This window comes from Neopsephotus bourkii, unplaced genomic scaffold, assembly GCF_033783945.1.
Source record: "Neopsephotus bourkii isolate Nb327-2 ecotype Australia unplaced genomic scaffold, CSIRO-AGI_Nbou_v1 NB_1634, whole genome shotgun sequence".
NCBI classification, from domain to species: Eukaryota; Metazoa; Chordata; class Aves; order Psittaciformes; family Psittacidae; genus Neopsephotus; species Neopsephotus bourkii.
This window is the reverse complement of record NW_026902109.1, coordinates 109,575-129,529: the sequence shown is the minus strand read 5'-3', so window position 1 is coordinate 129,529 and position 19,955 is coordinate 109,575. Positions and strand designations below refer to the sequence as shown.

Sequence of the window (19,955 nt, the reverse complement as noted above, 5' to 3'; positions counted from 1 at the left end):
CGAGACAGCGAATGATTTTGAAGACCCAATGCTAACCCAGACATGTGCACTGCAGCTGAAACTTAGGTTGACGCCACAGGGATTTTGTTTTTCTGGAGAGTTTTCAAGATAAGCAGTGGCATACTTGCATTTGTTTTTTTTACTGGTCTGATGTTGATCCTGGAGGGTGTATTTAAATAACCTTTAAAAATGAAAGGACCTTGCCTATCTGAAACCAGGTGTTTTAGATAACCTTGCAGTCGTACATGCCCACAAAAGATTAAGTGGTGTGCAGGGCATGTATTAATGGTCCTAAAGGTATGCCATGTCTTGAACTTGTACTTTGATCACAGTGCTTGTACACTTTAGTATCTTTAAAGTCCATTAAGAGAAATGCCATGTAATTCAGGTTGCTGTTTATTAATTTACTATTATTGTGAGCAGGGTGACTAATGGTTATCTCTGATTTAACTCTGAATCAGAGCTGTAGGAAGTGAGAAATAGTTCCTTAATGGTCTGGCAGCTTAATAATTTCTAAGTGAAAATTTACTTGGAGTGTATTATTAACAGAAGGAGAGATGCAACAGAGCTTGGTCAAAGCATTTGGCATGGATGTGCGTCACAAAATGGCACACTGGAAGTTAGGATTTTGCCCGTAAGACAAAATTAGCTCGCTGTAAGCGCTGCCTCCTGTCGCTCTCAGAGCGGTCCTTTTTCGTTTACTTATAGCTTGGCTCAGTTACAACGATATGTGTGGAAAGCTTTATCTACTGAGTGGGTGCCAAAATGTGTTGGCCTGTTTGGAGAGCACAGCCTGAGAAGGGAGCCAGTTGGCTTTTTTTTTTTCCCCTCTTTTTAAACGTGTCTTCTCTGTAGATGCAGCTCTCTGTAGATGCAGGGTTTGTTGAGATGGGCTTTTCTCACGCATCTTTGGAAAACAAGCATTTGTACCTACATTTCCAGGACTTTCTAACCTTGAGGTCTGCACAGCCTCTGGCAGAACAAAATGTTTTCTTCAGTATCAAAATGTTTTCAGCTTTCCATTGTAGTGCAAAAAAGTGTGTCAGTGGGAGGTCATTTTTCAGGCCTGCCCAGCCCTTCTGATGGGGAGATCAGTTGTTTGTTGCTAGTGGGTGTGGAAGAGGGAAAACTCCCTCATTTTAGAGGAGGTTTCTGCTGCTGCAGGAGACTTCATTGTGTGCTTGCCCCTGTCCTGGCCCTTGGGCATGATGCTGGACAAGTCACCTCAACCATGGCCGGGGCAACTCATTGCATCTGCCCTGATCTTTGCAAAGCTGGTCTGCGACCATGCAGGTGGATATGAGGAGCACTGAGCTCTTGGAGGTGCAGCCTGAAGTCTAGGGGAGCTGCTTTTCAAACATGCCATTTTTATAGGGTTTAAGTATTGTGGGAGCTCAGGTCTTGATCTGCTGTTTGCTTTACTTTGTGCTATTCTGTGCCTGTAAAATTGGGGATGGTGCCACCCTCAGGGGATGGTGGTGCCTGTGGATCAGCCCTGTGTCTCTGACCTTGAATCCTCAACTGGGCTTGTCTCATGCAGCTTGTTGCATTGGGTGGCACGCTTAATCATATGACTGTGAAAGCAACTCTGCCTTCAGCCAAAAGAAAGACCAAGGAGACTGAGTTTGCTCGGCCCTGTCTGCAGTCTCCAGCAGCAGCTGAGAGTGGGGGCCAGGGAAGAGTTTATGGCTGGGACACTACAGTGCATTGTCCGAACTCCTACTGATTTACAACTCGAGATACCAGAGGCCCTGCCTTTCTTCCTGATAGTCCTTGATGAACTTTCCTTCCATGAATTCATGTTTATGATATTTTCCAGCCAAGTGAACTTTTGGCCTGCCCAGCCAAGTTCTCCCATTTAACCATGTCCTGTGTGGTGTTTCTGGCTGAGCTTTCCCGCAGTCCTTCCTCCTGCTGCTTTTGCACTTTGCAAACCTCAAAAGGATCACTGAGGTGGAGAGAGATCTCATGTCACTAGCAGCCATTGACCGTTGCAAAGTCAAATGCATGCGGTTCAAGACTGCATGTCCATCCTGGATACTGAGTGGGGCAGGGAGAGGCACCATGTGGCTGTGACGCTGAGCCCCCGCCAGCCTGAGCTAGTGTCCAGCTTTATTCTTTCAGCAGGCTGCCACCGTGTCCTGTGCGGATGTGATGCAAGAGGATTAGTTCTTTTACAGAAATATGTATTTTAAAACCTGATGAAGCTGCTGGAAATGCAGATCCTTTGTGGTTCCCACTAGAGCTTTTCAACAGATACAGGATTTCTTTCCTGAGAGGGATATGATGAGCATGTTAAAAACAGGTATCTTGTCCCCTTATTGTTGTAAAGACAACATGGGCTCAGGTCAACCTGTGCTAGCTTGGAGGAAATTCTGCTTTCTCACTTAGCAGAAGATGGAGCTGGTGTCCCACCTGCGGGCTCATAGCTATGGTTAGATGTTGGCTTCCAAGTTTGAAAACCTATTGCAAACTGAGTTAATGGGGACACACAACGGTTGAATGTGACTCACTGTGTTATGTGTTAAAGCAGTGGTAGTTCAGCTTTTTTAAAGGTAGGTTAACAGTGGTCCTGGTTTGTTGAACTGATTTGTGGAGCAATCAAAGGGAACGGTTTTGGTGAAACGGGATATTGCCCTGACACACTGGCTCCTAGCGCCCACTGGAGGACCCTCTGAGTAAGCCAGTGCCATGTGGCATCTCTGAACGGCAGGGCTTGTGGTTTTGATTGTATCTTACAACTGAACAAAATTTAGGTCAGCTGACAATCTCCACACTGCACATCAAGTTTTAACTTACTTGGTATCTGGTGGATGAGTCCTGTCTGTCTCTCTGTTCTATTTTAAGGGATAGGGTGCCTCCCTTGGCATGGTAAGAAGTGGGACATTTACAGTGGTTTATTTACCATAGGGAGCCACAACCCATTAATTAATTCCTAAATCTCATATTCAGGAGAAAAAAATAAAATTACATGTAGATACAATTCCTACCTGATTGGTTTTGTTTTTTTTATACTGAAGTTAATGTGTAGTCACAATATGTACCCTTGTCCTCCTTCCCTCTTCTCCCCGAATCTGAGGGAGTCATTCTCAGTTTACCATTTCTGTAACCTTATAGTTTGCTCCAAAAGAAGATAAAGAAGCATGGTCTTGTGTACTCGGTAGTTCTTGCTAGTATGGGAATGGTGTTGTGCTGCTCTGTTTTGGCACAGCATTTCTCATGCAGATGCCTTTGCACTGTGCAAAGCAGCTCAGCTGGCTGTTGGTCACAGCTCTGTGCACCGCCGGGCATTGCATTTGGCAGTGGAGGTCATGGGGCTACACCATCTCTGTGTTTTTTAACTGGTCACCTACCTGCTGGTCACGTAATTCCCTTCTTTTTGGTATTCTCAGAGGTTAGATATTCTTGATCACTTTCTGTGGGTGTTTAATCACAAAACGCATCTGTACTGCAGTAAGAACATAATTTATGTTCCCTCCTTTGGCAAGATAACCAGTTTTGCATTGAGTGTGGTCCAGCAGTCTTGGCACGATCCAGAGCAGCCTTGTAACAAATGCCATGCATCAAAGCAAAGCAGTTCTCCTTTTGCAGTGTCAAACCTATTGTTTGCAAAATGAACTCAAGCTAAACAGCTTAAATGGGTTCATTTAGAGGAGGTAATTTAGCAGAGCTGCACTGAATATTAAAAATAGGGCAATCATGGAAGGATTTATTGTTTAAATTGATATTTTTGTTAGCAGCTGACAAGAGGCTTTGTTTGTCAAATATTTGTTGCCCATGAGGGTGTCCCTTGTGATTTCTGGAATGCAGATGGGAAGATTGTCTTTAGAACATCTGTACCGGCCTTGCAAATTCATCCCAAAAATGTAGGAGTGCAGGATGACTCACTAGCTTTCCTGTGTCAAGGAAATTAGAGTAGTGACATCATCTGATTCAGAGATAAAGAAATGCCTGATCTGGGTGCCTTTAGAAAGGCAGATCTTAACACCCAACTTGCTGATGTGAAGTCACACAGTCTAAAACTCAGATTCTCATTTACAAGATGACTGGAACATAGTCCTACTATAGTTGTGGGTTTGGGGTGGCTGTTTTTGTTTTGCCAGTACTGTAATGCATCGTCCGGTGCTTGAGAAGTCCCACTTCCCCATCTGGACCTGCCAGCCAAGTTCTGTGCCACAATGGTGGAATTCCTGGTAGTGAAATGGGCAAAATTTCCAGGGTAACTCCGTCTTGGTGGGGATTTCCCCTGGGAAAGAATTAAGCTGATTTTGAAGTATTTACTGCCTTAGTCCATTAAATGAATCAAACAGAAATCTATAGGTTTAGGGTTAAGAGAGCTAAATCGGGACTTCAGAGAGTCTGAGGTTTCTGCATCATTTTTCAGTATGATCAAATCTTCGGTTCCACAGGCAAAAGCCCCCTCTTTCCTCTCTTCCTCCTTTCCTTTTTGCTTTTCTGCACCACAGAAAATCCTTTCACAGAAGGTTTTTCCCCTTTATCAGTGATGAATACTTTAACTTCTCTAGGTCAGCTTGCCCATTTGCAAGTCCCTACATGGGACTTGCCCTGGTAGAAGAAAAGCATTATTTAAGGAAAAGCCCATGAACTTAATTTTTATGCATCAAATTCAACTATTAGGACAAAAGTTAGGGTTTTTTTGTTTCTTTTGGTTTTTTTTGGTAAGATTGCAGGATCTGGGAGGGGATTTTAAGCAGTAAGTTAGATCCACCTCCAGAGGCAAGTGTTTGACTTCAAACTTGAAATCTTCTTGATCATGTTATAATTTTAAAAGCTTGTTTTACCATTTGCAAATATTATTAGCTGAAAACATCATTGATAACATTTTGAAAGCCTTTTTTCCCCCCTCCTGGAGAGATGTCCATGCTGCAGTACCAAAACAGGGCTAGGTGCTCGTCTAGAAAAAAAAAGGAATCATATTCCTGATTACGTGAGATATTTCTGTGAATAAAAATGCAGCTGGGGGAGTCCTGACCCTACCCTCACCGTTGTGTCTGGGTTTCCCCAGGGCTGTGAGTCCTGCCAGCTGTCAGTCGGTTGCTAACCATGTTCCTACAAAGATGGCCCTCCTGTTAAGTGAGCCAGATGTGTGACTAACATGTGCTTAATAGCACTGCGCTACAAGAGTGTTTCTCCACTGGCTTCATTCTTGGCTGATCCGTGCTGTGTTTTCAGGAGGGAGTTCCTCTCTGGAATGGGATGCTGCTGCAGCCTGCCACGAGCTGTGCTCTTGGACAGCTTCCCACCCTGCCTGTGCCAGCTACAGCAGGCAGAGGTACTACCTCAGCAGTGGAGGGAAAGTAAGGGCGCAATAAGGACATTGGTTTAGACCTCAGCGGGCTCTGTGATGACCAGCACTGCTTATTAATGGCAAATCTTTCCTTCTGCAACATTGGAGAGCTCTGCCTTCTATGGATGGCTGAGCAGGAGTTGTCCTGAGGGAGCTGTATGCACTTTGAGGACCTTTTGAATGTCCCGTTCAGCTTCTGGCTCTTCTCCTTTGTTTCCACCCCTCAGCATAGCATGTGGCACTTGCACTTGTTTCTTGCCCTGACCCCATTCGTTATGGAGCCATGGAGATGCTGACTAAAGAAATGGGCAGGCAGGGTAAGGAGGAGATGCTGCCTTCTGTCATAAGGACCAGAGTTTATACATACTTAAATTTCAAGTGGAAGGTGGCAAATCATCCATGTAATTCATTGGAAGAAGCCTAAATATTCTTCTAGGGTGCTTTCTATTAATCATGCAGTGGTTCTGCTCCTAACAAATGTCAGCAATGGTTGGGAACAGTCCCCCAGGCATTTAGCTATCAGATGAGAGAAGAAGATGCTCCCTGCCCTACCTCTTGTGTGGGTAGTCACATGCAACCTTCTATTTATGCGGGCAAGCACAGCTGTTCCTTTTCAGGGCCAAATACTTAACAAAAACCTGAGGTTACTTTCTCAAACACCATGAACTGAGCAGTGGTAGCTCTCAGAGCAGAGGTCACTGATGTTTCCTGATTTCCAATAGGTCTATGCTATGGTATACTCTCTTGTCTCAGGGGTCCATCTTTTTATCTGAGAGGAGCACCAAGAAAAAGCCTCCCGCCTCTGCTTGCAACCTGCTTTCACAAAGCAGAGGAGCATCTTGTACCACTAGTGGGGAAAAACTTGTTTGTTTAGGAAGCCAGGCCAAGAGACATTTGGAAATAGCTCAGTCAAGCCTGATCTGAAAGACATCTGAGGTCTTGGTGTCTCCCAGTTTGTCAACCTCATGGAAAGGTTCACTAGAAGGGAAGGCCAAAAGCAGACTTAGGATTTGGCTTCTTGGTCTGCTGCATCCGTGGTACAAGGTTTGGAGCCATGTCTTTATTCTTTGTCTCGTTTCCTGGATGAGGTAAGGCAGGGTGGGCTGAGTGCTGAGGTCATGCACATGTGGCCAAACAGTCAATTTCCAAGGAAAGCAGAGGGTGTGCCAGTGTCCTTAACCATCTGGCTGCAGAGCCTGCATGGCTCTTTGGAGACACTGCCGGGTCGTTTAGAGAGCCTTGCTTGGGGCTGAATTTTAGGTAAGAAGTTCCTCCCCCAAACATCACACCTTTGATCTAGACTATTGCAAGAAATGCTTTCCAATGTCCCTAAATTTTCCCTGCCAGGGGCCCTATATCCAGGAACGAGTGTGTTGTGATGAGAACTGGATTATCTGAGGTTAAACTATGGGAATAAAATCAGTAGGACAGCCCCGGATCTGATTAAACCCTGTCCACCAGTTATCTCTGCCTCCCAGCTGTCTTGCAGTACATACTTGTTCAGATGAAATCTCTCCAGGGTTTGCTCTCAGGCCATTGATGCTTATTCTGAGTGGTGCCTTCACTCTGTTCTGATCATGTTATGGTTCTGGCTTCCCAAGACATGTCCCAGCTGGGGGATGATTGGGCAGGAAGGTGATGTTTCCAGCCAAACAAGCTGCCATCCCAGACATCTGCTGCTTCCTTGTGTTTCTCTGTCTTGCTTTACCTGTGGTGTATCTGGTGACCAGAATTTGAGTTGGTGTGTGGCAGGCGGCTGCTCAGACTTAGGAAGAGTTTACCAGCAAGATTATTGACATAGCAGAAAAATCAGAGGGATTTGGTACCAGCTCGCAGCAGATCAGAGAGGTTTGACAGTGTTGCCAAATTGCAAAAATGCCCTCAGTGATGTGTTCCCAAGCTCCAAAAGATGCCAGCATGCAAAATAAAAGCTCTGAGATACACACACTGGGAAGATTTATGGCACAGCAACGTGTACTTATAACAATCTCGTTATGTCAGGCATGTAGGAATGGTTTAGTTCCTGCATCTTCCCACGGCATGGATGTTATCATAATTCATCTCCTGCAGGACGGATCCAGCAGATCAACATTCTGCAAAGGCAGCTGCGTAGCTGGAGTTCCTACTGATGCAGAGGCTGTGACAGAGAGATTCGAAGCATGCATGTTCATTTCTCCATGCAGAAATAATCAGTCTTCTCTGTTGTGGTTTGCAAACAAATTGCAAAATAGATGCCTTGTGGTTTTTGGGGTGCTGCACTTGAGGAGTGTGTGATCACGGGGCAGGCGTTAGGCTGCAGCAGGGGAGGTTTTGCTGCAGGGCTGAGTGGTGGCAGGCTGCTGGGAAGGTGAGTTTGGGCACGTGTGCTGTGCTGAGGGTCCTTGGCTAGGTGATGCATAATTTCAGAACAGTGCTAGCGCTCAACCGGTAGTAACCACAGCAGGAGCACACCTGTGCATCCTGGGAGAAAGAGTTATTTTTGTCAGCTGGATCTTCAGCATATGAGCATTTAGTCTCTGCCCAAGTCGGAACCCCTGGGGACGGGTGGAAATTAAACCTCTTGTGGTGCTGGCTCACCTTTGCAAGCTCAAAATGTTCAAACAGACTTTCAAGACCCCTCTGCAAGAAACCCCAAACAAAATGGAGTGAAACACAGAAACTAGATCTTTTATTTTCTGCGTCACCAGGAGGCATTGAGCTCACTCACTTTTCCAGGGTCAGATCTAGAGAGGTTTTGTTTCTTTGGTTTTGTTTCACTGCAGTACCCAGACTCTGTGTTTCAGATAGCATCTTGTCCATCCACTACACTCCAACTCCCAAATAATTGATTTTAACCTTTGAAACAACTGCAGAAGGGGGAAGTGATGTCAGGGACACGCTCTGGTTGATGTGGCAATGAAAATGGGAAGCGAGAGTCCCTGGAGTGAGAAGATGCATTGCTCAAGGGTGTTGAGAATAAAGTCCTGAAAATCATGCTGAAGTGTTAATGACACAGCAAGCAGAGGGGAATAAAAACAACAATCAGGCTGTTCTGCTAACGCATTTTAAAAGGAACTTTAACTTTATTTTTCTCCCATTCCTTTTTTCTGTTTTTCTTTTTCTTGTCAAAATTTTATGCTTGGACAAACGAAAGATGATCACTTCTCTGCTATGACCTCAGATGTGGAAATATTTATATAGCAAGATGTAAACCATGGGAAAGGCCAGACCTGCTCTTGAACTGATGATAAGAAACTGGGGATAAACCTGTGGTTGTGCAGAAACAGTCTGTGGAGAAAATATTTATATCCTTGTTCCTTCCTGAGGATTTTCCTTTGGATGCCTCAGTTGGAAATTCTCACTATTAATAAGATCTTGTAGATCTTATATGTGCAAAAAACCATTGTCTAAGTACTATTACTAGCACTGCAGGACACAAAGAGGCTGGTTTAGATTGCATCCCAGTGAAGAAGCTGAGGCTGCTCTGCCCACAACAGGTCAACATTAGGAAGCACCAAAATTCAGGCCTTTGACTCAGCACTGTGCTGACCCCTTGTTTGCACTTGGAAGCGCAGGCATATGTGTTAGGTATTGTTTCCTCTGCCTATCCCACCATGTTTCCCATCTCGGTCCTGGTTTCGCTGAGCTCAGCCCTGCTGCGTTGCCGTTTCGTGCCCCAGCTGCAATTAGCAGCCGTGTCATGTTGAACACACCAAGTACATCAGCAACTACGAAGTTGCTTTTGTTTTGCAAACCTAATTAAAATAATAGGCGAGTCTGCCTGTATTTTAAAATGCCGAAGAGGCAGGGAGTGTGCTGCCTGTACCTCTGCACAGACTCTTATCCCATGCCTGCCTGCGGGTGTATCAGTCACCTGGCAGTGCTCCTGCAACAAAGCAAATCACCTTCTGCTACTGCTGGCAGTGGCAGACGTGAAGGCACTGCTTCCAGAGCACTCTGAGCAGAGGGAAATACTGTCTTCAAACAACAAGTCTGTGCTGTTCAGACACAAATCCAACTTACAGCAAACTGACAATTTGCTGAGGTTTACTGTAATGTCTCATGCAGATTTTTAGTGGATTTGCGTTTCTTTCCCTTATGTTAGTCCCAGATGAAGTTTTCTTTGGTACAGAGAGCAACGAGGTAACAAAATTGGTTTGTTTTGCTTTGTTTTCATCAGGGATCAACCAACGTGGTTTACCAAGCCCATCATGTCAGCAGGAGTAAGAGAGGTCAGGTCGTCGGCACCAGGGGTGGATTTCGAGGCTGCACGGTTTGGCTAACAGGTATTTTTGTCTGGGCACAAAAGCACGGCTTCATGTGTGAAACCCGCTTGCATAAATGAGCATGGCTCGTAGGTGGGGATTTGAGATCTGCAGGAAACATCAGCGTTCCGTGTGAACTGGGAATTGCAAAACATTTACATGAGGGAAACACCGACACACAGTGCTAGCACAGCAAGATATTCTCTCTGCCAGCTTCTGCCTGTAACTGATGTTTTTATGAATTTCACAGCTGTTATCAGCCTCCTTTGAAGATGTCAGAAGCCCTTAGGGTCACACTTGTTGTTCCTAAGCGTGTGGCTTAGAAAGCCTTGGCTCAGATCCAATGCAACATGCCCAGGGTTGTCCAAGAGAGCATGCAGATGTTTTAATTCTGGGTCGGTGGGAAGTTTATTGGGGCACCTAGGTTTACTGTGTTTAAAGCGACCTCATGAGCAGCAGAGTAAGGCAGTTGTCTTGTCTGAAGAATAAATACTCCCATGAATTTATTCTCTGGACAGTGAGTTGCACTGGAAGCAATTACTTGCACAGCCGGTGCAGGTTTCTTATGTTATTTCTCATTTCATATGCCTTCAGGTGTGTTGGCCTTCTCTTCTGCTTTGAAAGATAAACTCATTGTTCAAGGATTAGGGCCTGCTAGAAATGGCAATTGCATTTCTTTTGCTCCCTAATATATACACAACCCTATCTTCTGAAAGATGTATTTGGAAGGCTTTGTAAAGCCATTCTGGTTTGCCTTTGTATCAGCTTATGTGCTAGATGTTGGATTAGAACATATTTCTGTTTTGTTCTCCTTTTCAATTTTGAAAAGAAGGTCAACACTTAATCTGCTTTAACATAATTTCTGAGGCCAAAAAACCTACCCAGGGTAATTTCCTTCTTTTTTGATTATCACTCAGAAATCTTGTGTCTGAAAGGTAGGTTTGTGTTTCTCTGGCTGATGATTATTCTTTGAAATATCTCCTAACTTTCTATCAATTTAATTTTAAGAGACTATATAGAAAGACATTTTACTACATGGACTACGTGGATTAAATGGAAGGGCACTTAAATGCCCTATGTTGCCAGCTCAGGACAGCTATCGGTTACTCTGTTGTACTACAAAAAAACAAAGGCACACCCAGCAGGGTTCATCTCTTCCCAGCCAGGTTTCCTCTCCAGCACAAACACGGCTGTTCTGCATCAGACCAAAAGTCCACCTCACCCAGGGTCTTGTTTCCATGAGCAGCCACTAGTAGGTGTCACACAAAGGGTATAGAAACAGGTGGGCAGATGATGCTGTCTCCATAGGAGATTCTCCTGCAACTATTTCCTGAGACAAATGTGGTGTTTGGAGTTGTTATCTCTCCTAAATCAAGGTCCTCTTCCATCTCAAGAATCTTTTTCAACACCCAAGGGAAAGGAGGAGGTTCACGCTCCAGGTGCACTTGCTCCTTTCTGCTACAGCCAGTAGCAAGTGTTTTTTCTTCAAGTGAATGGAGCTGGGATGGGAAGAAGCCACCTCCTTTTGCACTGTTGTCTTTCTGGTTAATGAATCCAGGAGATGCAGACAGCTGAAGATGCACTGCTTGTCTACCCAGCCATCCTGCTCTGTGCTCACACAGATCTGTGGGTGCTGCTTTGTGGTGTCTGTGGATACAGACCAGCAGTTGCTGCTGGAACCTGTCCCACTATTTGCACGAAGAACCTCTCCTTGGGTTCAATCTGGGAGAACACTTGGCTGTTCATAGGGAAAACAGGAGGAGAAAGATGCTGAGAGACTTACAAGCAACAGCATCTATTCAAGCTTCCCCTTTTTACTGATACTTATTTGTCCCACCATGGCAAGAGGTGTTTTTGTAAGACTACTGGAGTGAAGCCCTCCAGATTTTGGGGTATAGCAGCTTTTCTCATGACATTAATGCCACCCCTTCAATAAGAAAGGTTGACCAGAACTCTGTGGTGGTAACTATGTGCTAAAAAGGTGAATCCAACTTCCCCACATCATTCCTTCCTAAAACAATGTAAGACAGAAGGATTTTTGTTGCCGGTGTCCTAGGAGGTATTGCAATACACTGTCATTTTTGTTCTTTTGACCTCAAACCTGACCCTCGCTTTTCTGTCTTCAACAGGCCTTTCTGGAGCTGGCAAGACAACCATTGGCTTTGCTCTGGAAGAGTACTTGGTCTCTCATGGCATCCCTTGCTATTCCCTGGATGGTGATAATGTTCGGCATGGCTTGAATAAAAACCTGGGTTTCTCAGCTGGGGACCGCGAGGAGAACATCCGCCGCATTGCAGAGGTGGCCAGGCTGTTTGCTGATGCTGGGCTTGTCTGCATAACTAGTTTCATTTCTCCATTTGCAAAGGTAATCTCACTGCATCATATTCTGCTCTTTGCTGGGCAACCTAGATCTCATGAATGTTCTTAGGGAAGAGAGAGTTACGTAGAGGACTTCTTACGTATGCTGTCAGGTGTTCCTTTTAACTAAAATGCACCAATACACAGAACGACATGCCATCAGTACAAATTTCTGGAGGTCAGTTTGACATGACCTTTTTGAATATATTCAGTGTTACAAATCAGTTAAAAGCTGATTAAAAATCAATTAAAAGCTGAGAGAGGTTTAAAATCTCCCTACAGAAGCTCCTTCTGTTAACTCATTAGGAGGCAGAAAAGAGGCATAGAAGCAGTAGTCTGTCATAGAGCTATCGCTGCTTTGTTTGAAGAACTACTGATTGCGTTTTTATGCTTCCTGAGAATATCAAGTAGCTGCTGTTATCAGGCTGATGCAAGCAGTTCCTTTTTGTTTTTTTGACACAGGACAGATAACTATTCACATTCTGAAGTTCTGCTGATCTCCTTCATGAAGGGATCTTCTTGATCTTTCAGATGGAAAACACTGAAAACAGATGAAAGTTGTAGAACTCTTTTTTTAAAGTATCTTTGAAGAAAAGGGGGGAAGGGAGATGAAAAATCCTCATTAGAATTAATTTATTAAATCTGTATCAGAGATGTATCTATATGTGTTGAATCCCGGGGCACGTCATATGGTAGGAAGATGCTTGCTGCAATTCAGGCACATGCGATTTTCCCATCTTTCTTCTAACAGGATCGTACAAACGCACGGAAAATTCATGAAGCAGCTGGACTTCCTTTCTTTGAAATCTTTGTAGATGCTCCCCTAAGTATTTGTGAAAGCAGAGATGTGAAGGGCCTGTACAAAAAGGCAAGAGCTGGAGAGATCAAAGGTATGGAAGAGTGGGCCCTTATTTTGCCTTTTGCTTTCCAAAGCGTCGAATATCTTGTCATTGCAGCTCTGCACATAGAGGTGGGTTACTAAAGGCCCTTTGTAGTGGGCAAGGGTATCCTGTTTCCCCTAATCTTTCTGTCACAAGTGTCACTTGCAGTACCCAGCACGGTTGCATGCTCATGGTTGTTTGTACAGCGTTGTTGGCTCTAGGGCACAGAGTATTACATTAAACAAATTTAGTTTGGGTTTAATTGTCCGTAGGATTCACGGGAATTGACTCAGAGTACGAGAAGCCTGAGTCTCCTGAACTAGTGCTGAAGACGAACGTTGCGTCAGTGTCTGAATGCATTCAGCAGGTTGTGGAGCTCCTCCAAATACAAGTAGGTCATTTTTATGCCAGCGCCGCTAGCAGCTTTGTAAAGCTGCTTTCGGGTACAGACTTTTTGGTGCGCGCTTGAAAGCCAGTGTGTTGCTTACAATTGCTGTCTGTCTCTCTCTTTCAGAACATCGTGCCCCACAGCTCAGTTAAGGACATTCTTGAGCTATTTGTGCCTGAAAATAAACTCAGTACTGTACAAGCTGAAGCGGAGATGCTACCATCTGTAGAGATCACTAAGGTATCATCATGCATGGATAATGTGCTGTGATTCAGTCATTATTTAGCTGTTTGTAGGGTAGAAGCTTTGATGGGGATGTTGCTAAAGGGGCTCTGTTCCTCTGATAGCTGTGTCCTTTTGTGGCTGAGGTTTATGGTGAGCTGAAGTGTGCTCCTAATCCTCAGCCATTTTCTGCTGTGTCTCCACCCTGTGCTGTAGCAAGCCAGGGGTGTTAGACCCCTTGGTTGTGTTACTACAGACCTGCAGGCAGTTGTGCTATGGAAGAGTGTGAGTCTGGCTTGAAAAACAACCCCAGTCTAAACCCCTCACAGCTTTCTCCCCCTTTATGAATGTCCTCTATTTGAGGCAAAACAAATGAGAGCACTGAAGAAACAGAAGGAGAAGAGAAGGACAAGCAACCTCTCAGTGTGCCCTGGTGACAGGAGTGCCATTTGGGTTTGTTTTGCAGCTGGATCTGCAGTGGGTGCAGGTGCTGAGCGAAGGCTGGGCCACTCCGCTGACCGGCTTCATGCGTGAGGCAGAGTACTTGCAAGTGATCCATTTTGGCACCCTGCTGAATGGTACGAACCCCCACGCTTTGCATTAACGCTGGCCGGCAAGCAGCTGCGCGACGGGATGCTTACCCAGTGGTGTCTCAGCAGGCAGCCACACAGAAAAGCTGAATGCTCAGCAATGCTTTTCTCCTTCTTTACTCTCACACGTTAAATGTGAAGGACTGTAAAGGACTGTGGGGGCCAGTAAGCTGTGCTCCAAAACACACCAAAGGTTACAGAATGCGACAGCTTTCACTGCGCTAGGCCTGGTGCTCAGGCACACAGCTTTGACATCTTGCATGGTGCCAGTCAAACATTTCGGGAGCTATTGTGTAGCTCTTTTCATGCTTGGTTGTACTAGGGTAAATAAAGATGCAAAGCCAAAGCCAAGTAAGCAGGGAGGCTGCCAGGCTGAATTTGAGGTGGGAGGACGAGGCGGCTGTTCCTTGGAAACAGGAGCAGAGCCTGATTTCACTTTTCCCCCCTATTTTCATGATTATCAATTACTGTGACTTAGAAGAAATCAGATTTATCTATTCATTGGCAACATGTTTGAGGTGCTTCACGCCTGGAAATGACAAAAAGTACTCAGGCAGTGATCGTCTACAGCTGAGACCAGGGTGGCAGATATTTCTGTCCTGTTTCTCAGCTGTGGATGCTGTTGCTGTGACTTCACATGCACAGCACTCACTTTGGGTTTAGTAGGCCTGATAATGGTCTCTGGTCTTGGGTATTTGGGATCTTGGCAAGTGACTCCCTTTGAGTCTTGCCCTCCTTCTAGAGGATCTCATAGTCATGCAGTAACTTGCTGCTATTAGGATTTGGGCACCATGCAGCAGATGCAAAGCTCAGGACTGCTTGCTTTGGCTCAGAGGAGTGTCTGTATGCAGGCTTCTGCCTTCAGATGTGTCATAGCCTTTTACCTTCCACCTAGTGTGCAAACAGTGTTCAGAAGCACATGTCCTTGTTATCAGACCCTAGTCTGTGGTCTTTGAGCTACCTGTTGTGCCTGACAAGGTACAGAGGCACCCTGTAATGACTGTGCTGCTCCAGAGCTCTGTACTTTGCACTGGAGGCTTGTCTCAGCACTGTTTTTGGGGTGCCCACCCCAAACCTGTCAGCTTCACTGAATGCAGGTCCTCTGGGGTCTGTGGGCATACATTCAGGATTTGCAGGGCTCTGTGGGGTCAGAGACAAAGCCCAGAACACTGGCTTTTGCTGGGGAGATGAACACTCCAGAGCAAGGTCTCTGTAGTAGCATCAGACCCCAGTCCACCTTGTCTCCTCAGAGGTCTCTAAATTCAACATCTGCATGGTCAGACCCACAGGGTGACACCTGGGCAGGAGAGAGAACATTCCTGGTTTGCTTGGATGAGCTTTAGGGAACAGTGGAGAATTTCCATCTCATGGTGTTCAGGCTTGGGTGCGGCAGCATTGCCAAAGAGAGATTTGAGGCTGGTCTTTCAAGAGTCATTGTTCCAGCCCTCTTGCCCTGGGGTGCGGGTGATGGTTTTGGCAGCTCTAGCTGTGCCTGAAAGGGCTGCGATAGTTTTGGTGGACTTGTGCAAGTTAGTGCTCCTTTTGCTCAGACTTTGAGCAGTAAATTCCACCTCGAGTTGGGCGGATTGAGGTGCTTTGTGTAGGGGCATGATGGCCACCAGGAAGAAAGGTGGATCTGTGCATTGTATGGCAACAGAAGTGCCCTAGAGTCTCCAGCACTGCTCTCCACACCAGTGATGGGTGCCTCTGCTGGGACTGGGTGACAGCAAAAAAGCACAGGTGTTGTACATCGCTCCCAGCCAGTATAACCCGTGTTGGATGGGTGAGTGCTGGAGAGGCTGGGGCAGCACCATGGAGGACGGCAGCCATGCCAGCAGGCACCCTGCCTGTGGTTAGGTGCTGCTTGCCAGAGGTGCTTTGGTTCTTGCATTGATTGCTGCAACTGGTGCATGTGGGTGTTAATTGTGTTAATTGTGTTTGTATTCTCCCAGGAAGGAATCGCTCTGTAGCTGGTATGTATATAACTATTCTTAGGTTGTACAGAAATGACTTCAATTTACATTTCTTTGCTATAAACTAATTTTCTGAGATTTTAAAAAAGAGGGAACAATTATTAAGACTCCCATAAACTGCCACAGCCTGTTTGTGATTCAGCTGGTTACGAAGTGTCACGGCACATCCCATGGCCTTTCAATTGATTTTATAATTACCTTTGCTGCAGTGATTTATTTGTTTTTAAACTCTGCATCTTGCATTTGGAAATGGAGCATGGAGAGTTTTGGCTACAGCATCATCTGTTGGTTTCATAATTCAGCTTTTTCCATGCTGGCTTTATTGACTAATCACTGAGTAACATAATTTAAACGTATGAAGTTGACATTGATTGGATCCCATGCGACTATAGTGACGATTATTCATGAAGGTGCTTGAAAATTGCTGCCTGGCAGACAAATGACACCTAAGTGTGAATTAAAAGCAAACACAAACATTTTAATAAAGATTTTTAAAAAATCTACATCATAGATAAAATCCTCAAATTAAGATTCTCAAGGGTCCAAAGCGATTTCAGTCAGATCAGAACAAATTGAATCAATGATTTGTTTGTTCTTGTTTGTAAATGGAAATCCATGGGAGAGACTGATTCTCCTTTATTAATGCTCATATATCAAAGAAGAAATGGGAGTACCTTAGTGGAGGACTGGGAAATTGGGAGAGTGGGGATAAAACCAACATGACTCCAGTTTGTCAGGGACAGCAGTGAAATTGGAAACTACACGTGCAAATGTAGACTCACTATATACACACAGAAAATAGATTAAAAATGGACTCTGCAGAGATACAAAGGAGGAGGAATAATAGTATAGAGATATCCAGGAAAATAATACAACAGAGAAACAAAGCGAAGTGTGACAGTGTTTTTCCAGTTGGAAGAGGCAGTTCAAGAGGAGGTGGGCAAGGAATGAGGTGCCCTAGGGAACACCAAGTTGGAGCCATCTTAATAGAGATTGTTCTCCTGGTGGAGGAGGTAATATCCAGGGTTGCATTTTCCCAGTACAGTTAAATTTTGTGAAGAGACTTTGCAACAGACTAGCTGAAGAAGAACCAGCCTTTCCACGGAGATAGAGAGTGCAGAAAATAAGTAAATGCTTCAGGTATCTTTGAGCCATCTCTGGCCCAAAGGTAAGGAGTTTTCATATTCCACTAACATCATTATTTGTTAGCAGTGCAGGAGAAAGTGGGGCAATGAATGAATTTGCAAGACTGATGGTGAATCTCTGAATTGGTCCTGGAAAACTTTGCTCTCCAAAGGGAGAATGTGTGCCTCTGAAAGCCTCTGTTTATTCAGTGCCCAAGGCTGGAGTACATTAAAATCCTCCATCTCTCTTGCCAGATGGCGTTGTCAACCTGAGCATCCCCATCGTGCTGCCAGTCTCTGTGGAGGACAAGGAGCGGCTGGAGGGCTGCGAGGCGCTGGCACTAAGCTACCTGGGGCGGAGGGTGGCGGTCCTGAAGAACCCCGAGTACTTTGAGCACAGGAAGGAGGAGCGCTGTGCCCGCGTCTGGGGCACCACCTGTGCAAAGCACCCGCACGTCAAAGTAGGTTTGTCCCTGCACTGCTCTGGGAAACCTGGCCGTTTCTAAGGTTCTGAGGGCCGTGTGTGCCCTATCTGCTTTCCAAGACCAGCTCCTCAGTGGGAACCATCGTGTCCCAAGCAGACAGGATTGAATTTTTAGGCTTGTGAGTTAATGTTGTGCTTGCTGTTTAAGAAGAGCATCTGATAACAAGCACAAAGTGAGAGGAAGAATGAGCATGTGCTGAGGAGCTGCTCCTTTCATCCACTCATCTTCACCAGCGTGCCTACATTCAAACATTTTTAGTGTGACTGCCAACTTAGGCTCCAACGTTTTCCTGCATTTGCGGTGTGACAATCACAGTGATGCTGCCAAACACTAATCATAGAATCACAGAATGGTTTGGTTTGGAAGGGACCTTAGAGCTCATCCAGTTCCACCCCCCATGCCACAGGCAGAGACACCTTCCGCTAGACAAGGTTGTGCAAAGCCCCATCCAACCTGCCAGGGATGGGGCAGCCACAGCTTCTCTGGGCAACCTGTGCCAGTGTGCCTCACCACCCTCACAGGGAAGAACTTCTTCCTAATGTCTAATGTAAATTTCCCCTCCGTCAGTTTAAAGCCATTCCCCCTTGTCCTATCACTACATGTCCTTGTAAGAAGCCCCTCTCCAGCTTTCTTGTACTCCCCACTTCAGACCCTGGAAGCTGCTCTGAAGGTTTCCCCAGAGCCTTCTCTTCTCCAGGCTGAACAAGCCCAGCTCTCTCAGCCTGCCTCCATAGCAGAGGTGCTCCAGCCCTCAGAGCATCTTCATGGCCTCCTCTGCACTCACTCCAACAATTTCATGTTCTTCCTGTGTTGGGGGACCCAGAGCTGGACACAGCACTGCAGGGGGGGTCTCACCAGAGTGGACAGAGGGGTAGAATCCCCTCCCTTAACATGCTGGTAATGCTTCTTTTGTTGCAGCCCAAGATAATGTTGGGTTTCTTGGCTGTGAGCTCACACAGTACTAATGCTGCAGACTGCTGACTCATGCTTCTTTTAGCTACGTTTTGCTCCTCAGTTTGGCTGCTTCGTGCAGGCAGCCAACAAGGGTGTTACATTTTTACAGCTTATCTCTTCCCACTTACTCTCTGGCAGTACAAAGAGCATCATCCTTCAGAAAGGAAGAGCTCCAGGTTACGCCAAGTGACTTGAGCTGTCTGCTTAAAAAGACTAAAGCTGAGTTAATTCTGTTTTCCTACCTTAAAATACATCTTTTAATTATTTAACAGCAGTTGCTCACCTTGCATATTCCCAGAAGGAAAAAGCAAAGAGTGAGGTGGAGGAGGGTCTTGTGCCATAACCTGTAGACCTCAGTCTGCCAGAGAGGGGTCCAGCATCCAGTATAGTGGTAAGGGTTCAGTGGCTGATGCTTCATTTGCAGGGTTACACGGATCATGACATTCACTTTAAGTGATAACTGTAAGAACGTTTCCCACCTATGATGTGCTGAAAGGAAACATCACCCTGCAAGCAGAGTCAAGCCTAACAGTTTTCAAAGGAGAATGGGAATAGGGAAAGGAGGTATTTTGCTGTCCCCTCCATGATGTGTGTGTGTGTAATTCACAGATGGTGATGGAAAGTGGAGACTGGCTGGTTGGTGGAGACCTGCTTGTGCTGGAGAAGATCAAATGGAATGATGGGCTGGACCAGTACCGCCTGACACCGCTCGCTCTCAAGCAGAAGTTCATGGAAATGAATGCTGGTGAGTGCCCTGGGTTTCCACTGGTGACATGGCCCTTCTTTGCCCTACCTGGCACTGGGAGATCTGTGTGAGCTGGCATTACTTGCTCTCAAGCTCATGGTACTTACAAATTGCTTCTGTATCTCCCAAAATGGAACTATGCAGGTGGGGTGAGCAGTAAGAGGGACACAGGATATGGCACAAAAAGTGGCGTGGGGTCTTCTTGGTTAAGGGCAGTGTTTGCCATGGGTTGTGTCCTCAGTGGACCTTTCCGAGCATGGCACTGGAAAGCATTGAGCATTGTGTCTTCCCTGGCAAGTCAGAGCCTCTCTTTCTGTACCCTGGGCATTTAAAGCCCTGTGCTGATGTGCCTGGCATTCACACTCGGGGGACAACTTAGATGTCTTCTACCGGGTATCTACCCAGCAGGCTGAAAGGGATGAGACACCTACCCTCCCTCTGGGGGAAGAGTGTCAGCCTTCCTGAAGGTGCCATTAAGCTTGGAGAGGTGGCCAGTCACTTGAGAAGTCGTGGACCTCAGTGGAGGTGTCAGTGGCATGTAAGAACATTTGTAGGAGAGCTGATAGGACTGAAATCTGCCCCAAAGTAAGGCTATGCAATGAAAATAAACTTCACAGAATGATGAAGAGGCACTGTAGATGCATGAAATGATCATCTAAGTTATTTAGGGCTTCACACATGTG

General features: G+C 45.7%; 1 protein-coding gene across 2 annotated transcripts in view; it reads left to right on the top strand.

Moving 5' to 3' along the window:
* PAPSS2 (3'-phosphoadenosine 5'-phosphosulfate synthase 2) overlaps positions 1-19,955 on the top strand; it is a 29,167-nt gene that overhangs the window by 5,040 nt on the left and 4,172 nt on the right. For both annotated transcript variants that reach the window (XM_061373803.1, XM_061373802.1), the window contains exons 2-9: positions 9,468-9,573; positions 11,682-11,917; positions 12,662-12,800; positions 13,064-13,182; positions 13,306-13,419; positions 13,868-13,979; positions 17,344-17,549; positions 19,137-19,272. In XM_061373803.1, coding sequence (XP_061229787.1) covers positions 9,468-9,573; positions 11,682-11,917; positions 12,662-12,800; positions 13,064-13,182; positions 13,306-13,419; positions 13,868-13,979; positions 17,344-17,549; positions 19,137-19,272 — 1,168 coding nt within the window. The remainder of the gene's footprint in view (positions 1-9,467; positions 9,574-11,681; positions 11,918-12,661; positions 12,801-13,063; positions 13,183-13,305; positions 13,420-13,867; positions 13,980-17,343; positions 17,550-19,136; positions 19,273-19,955) is intronic.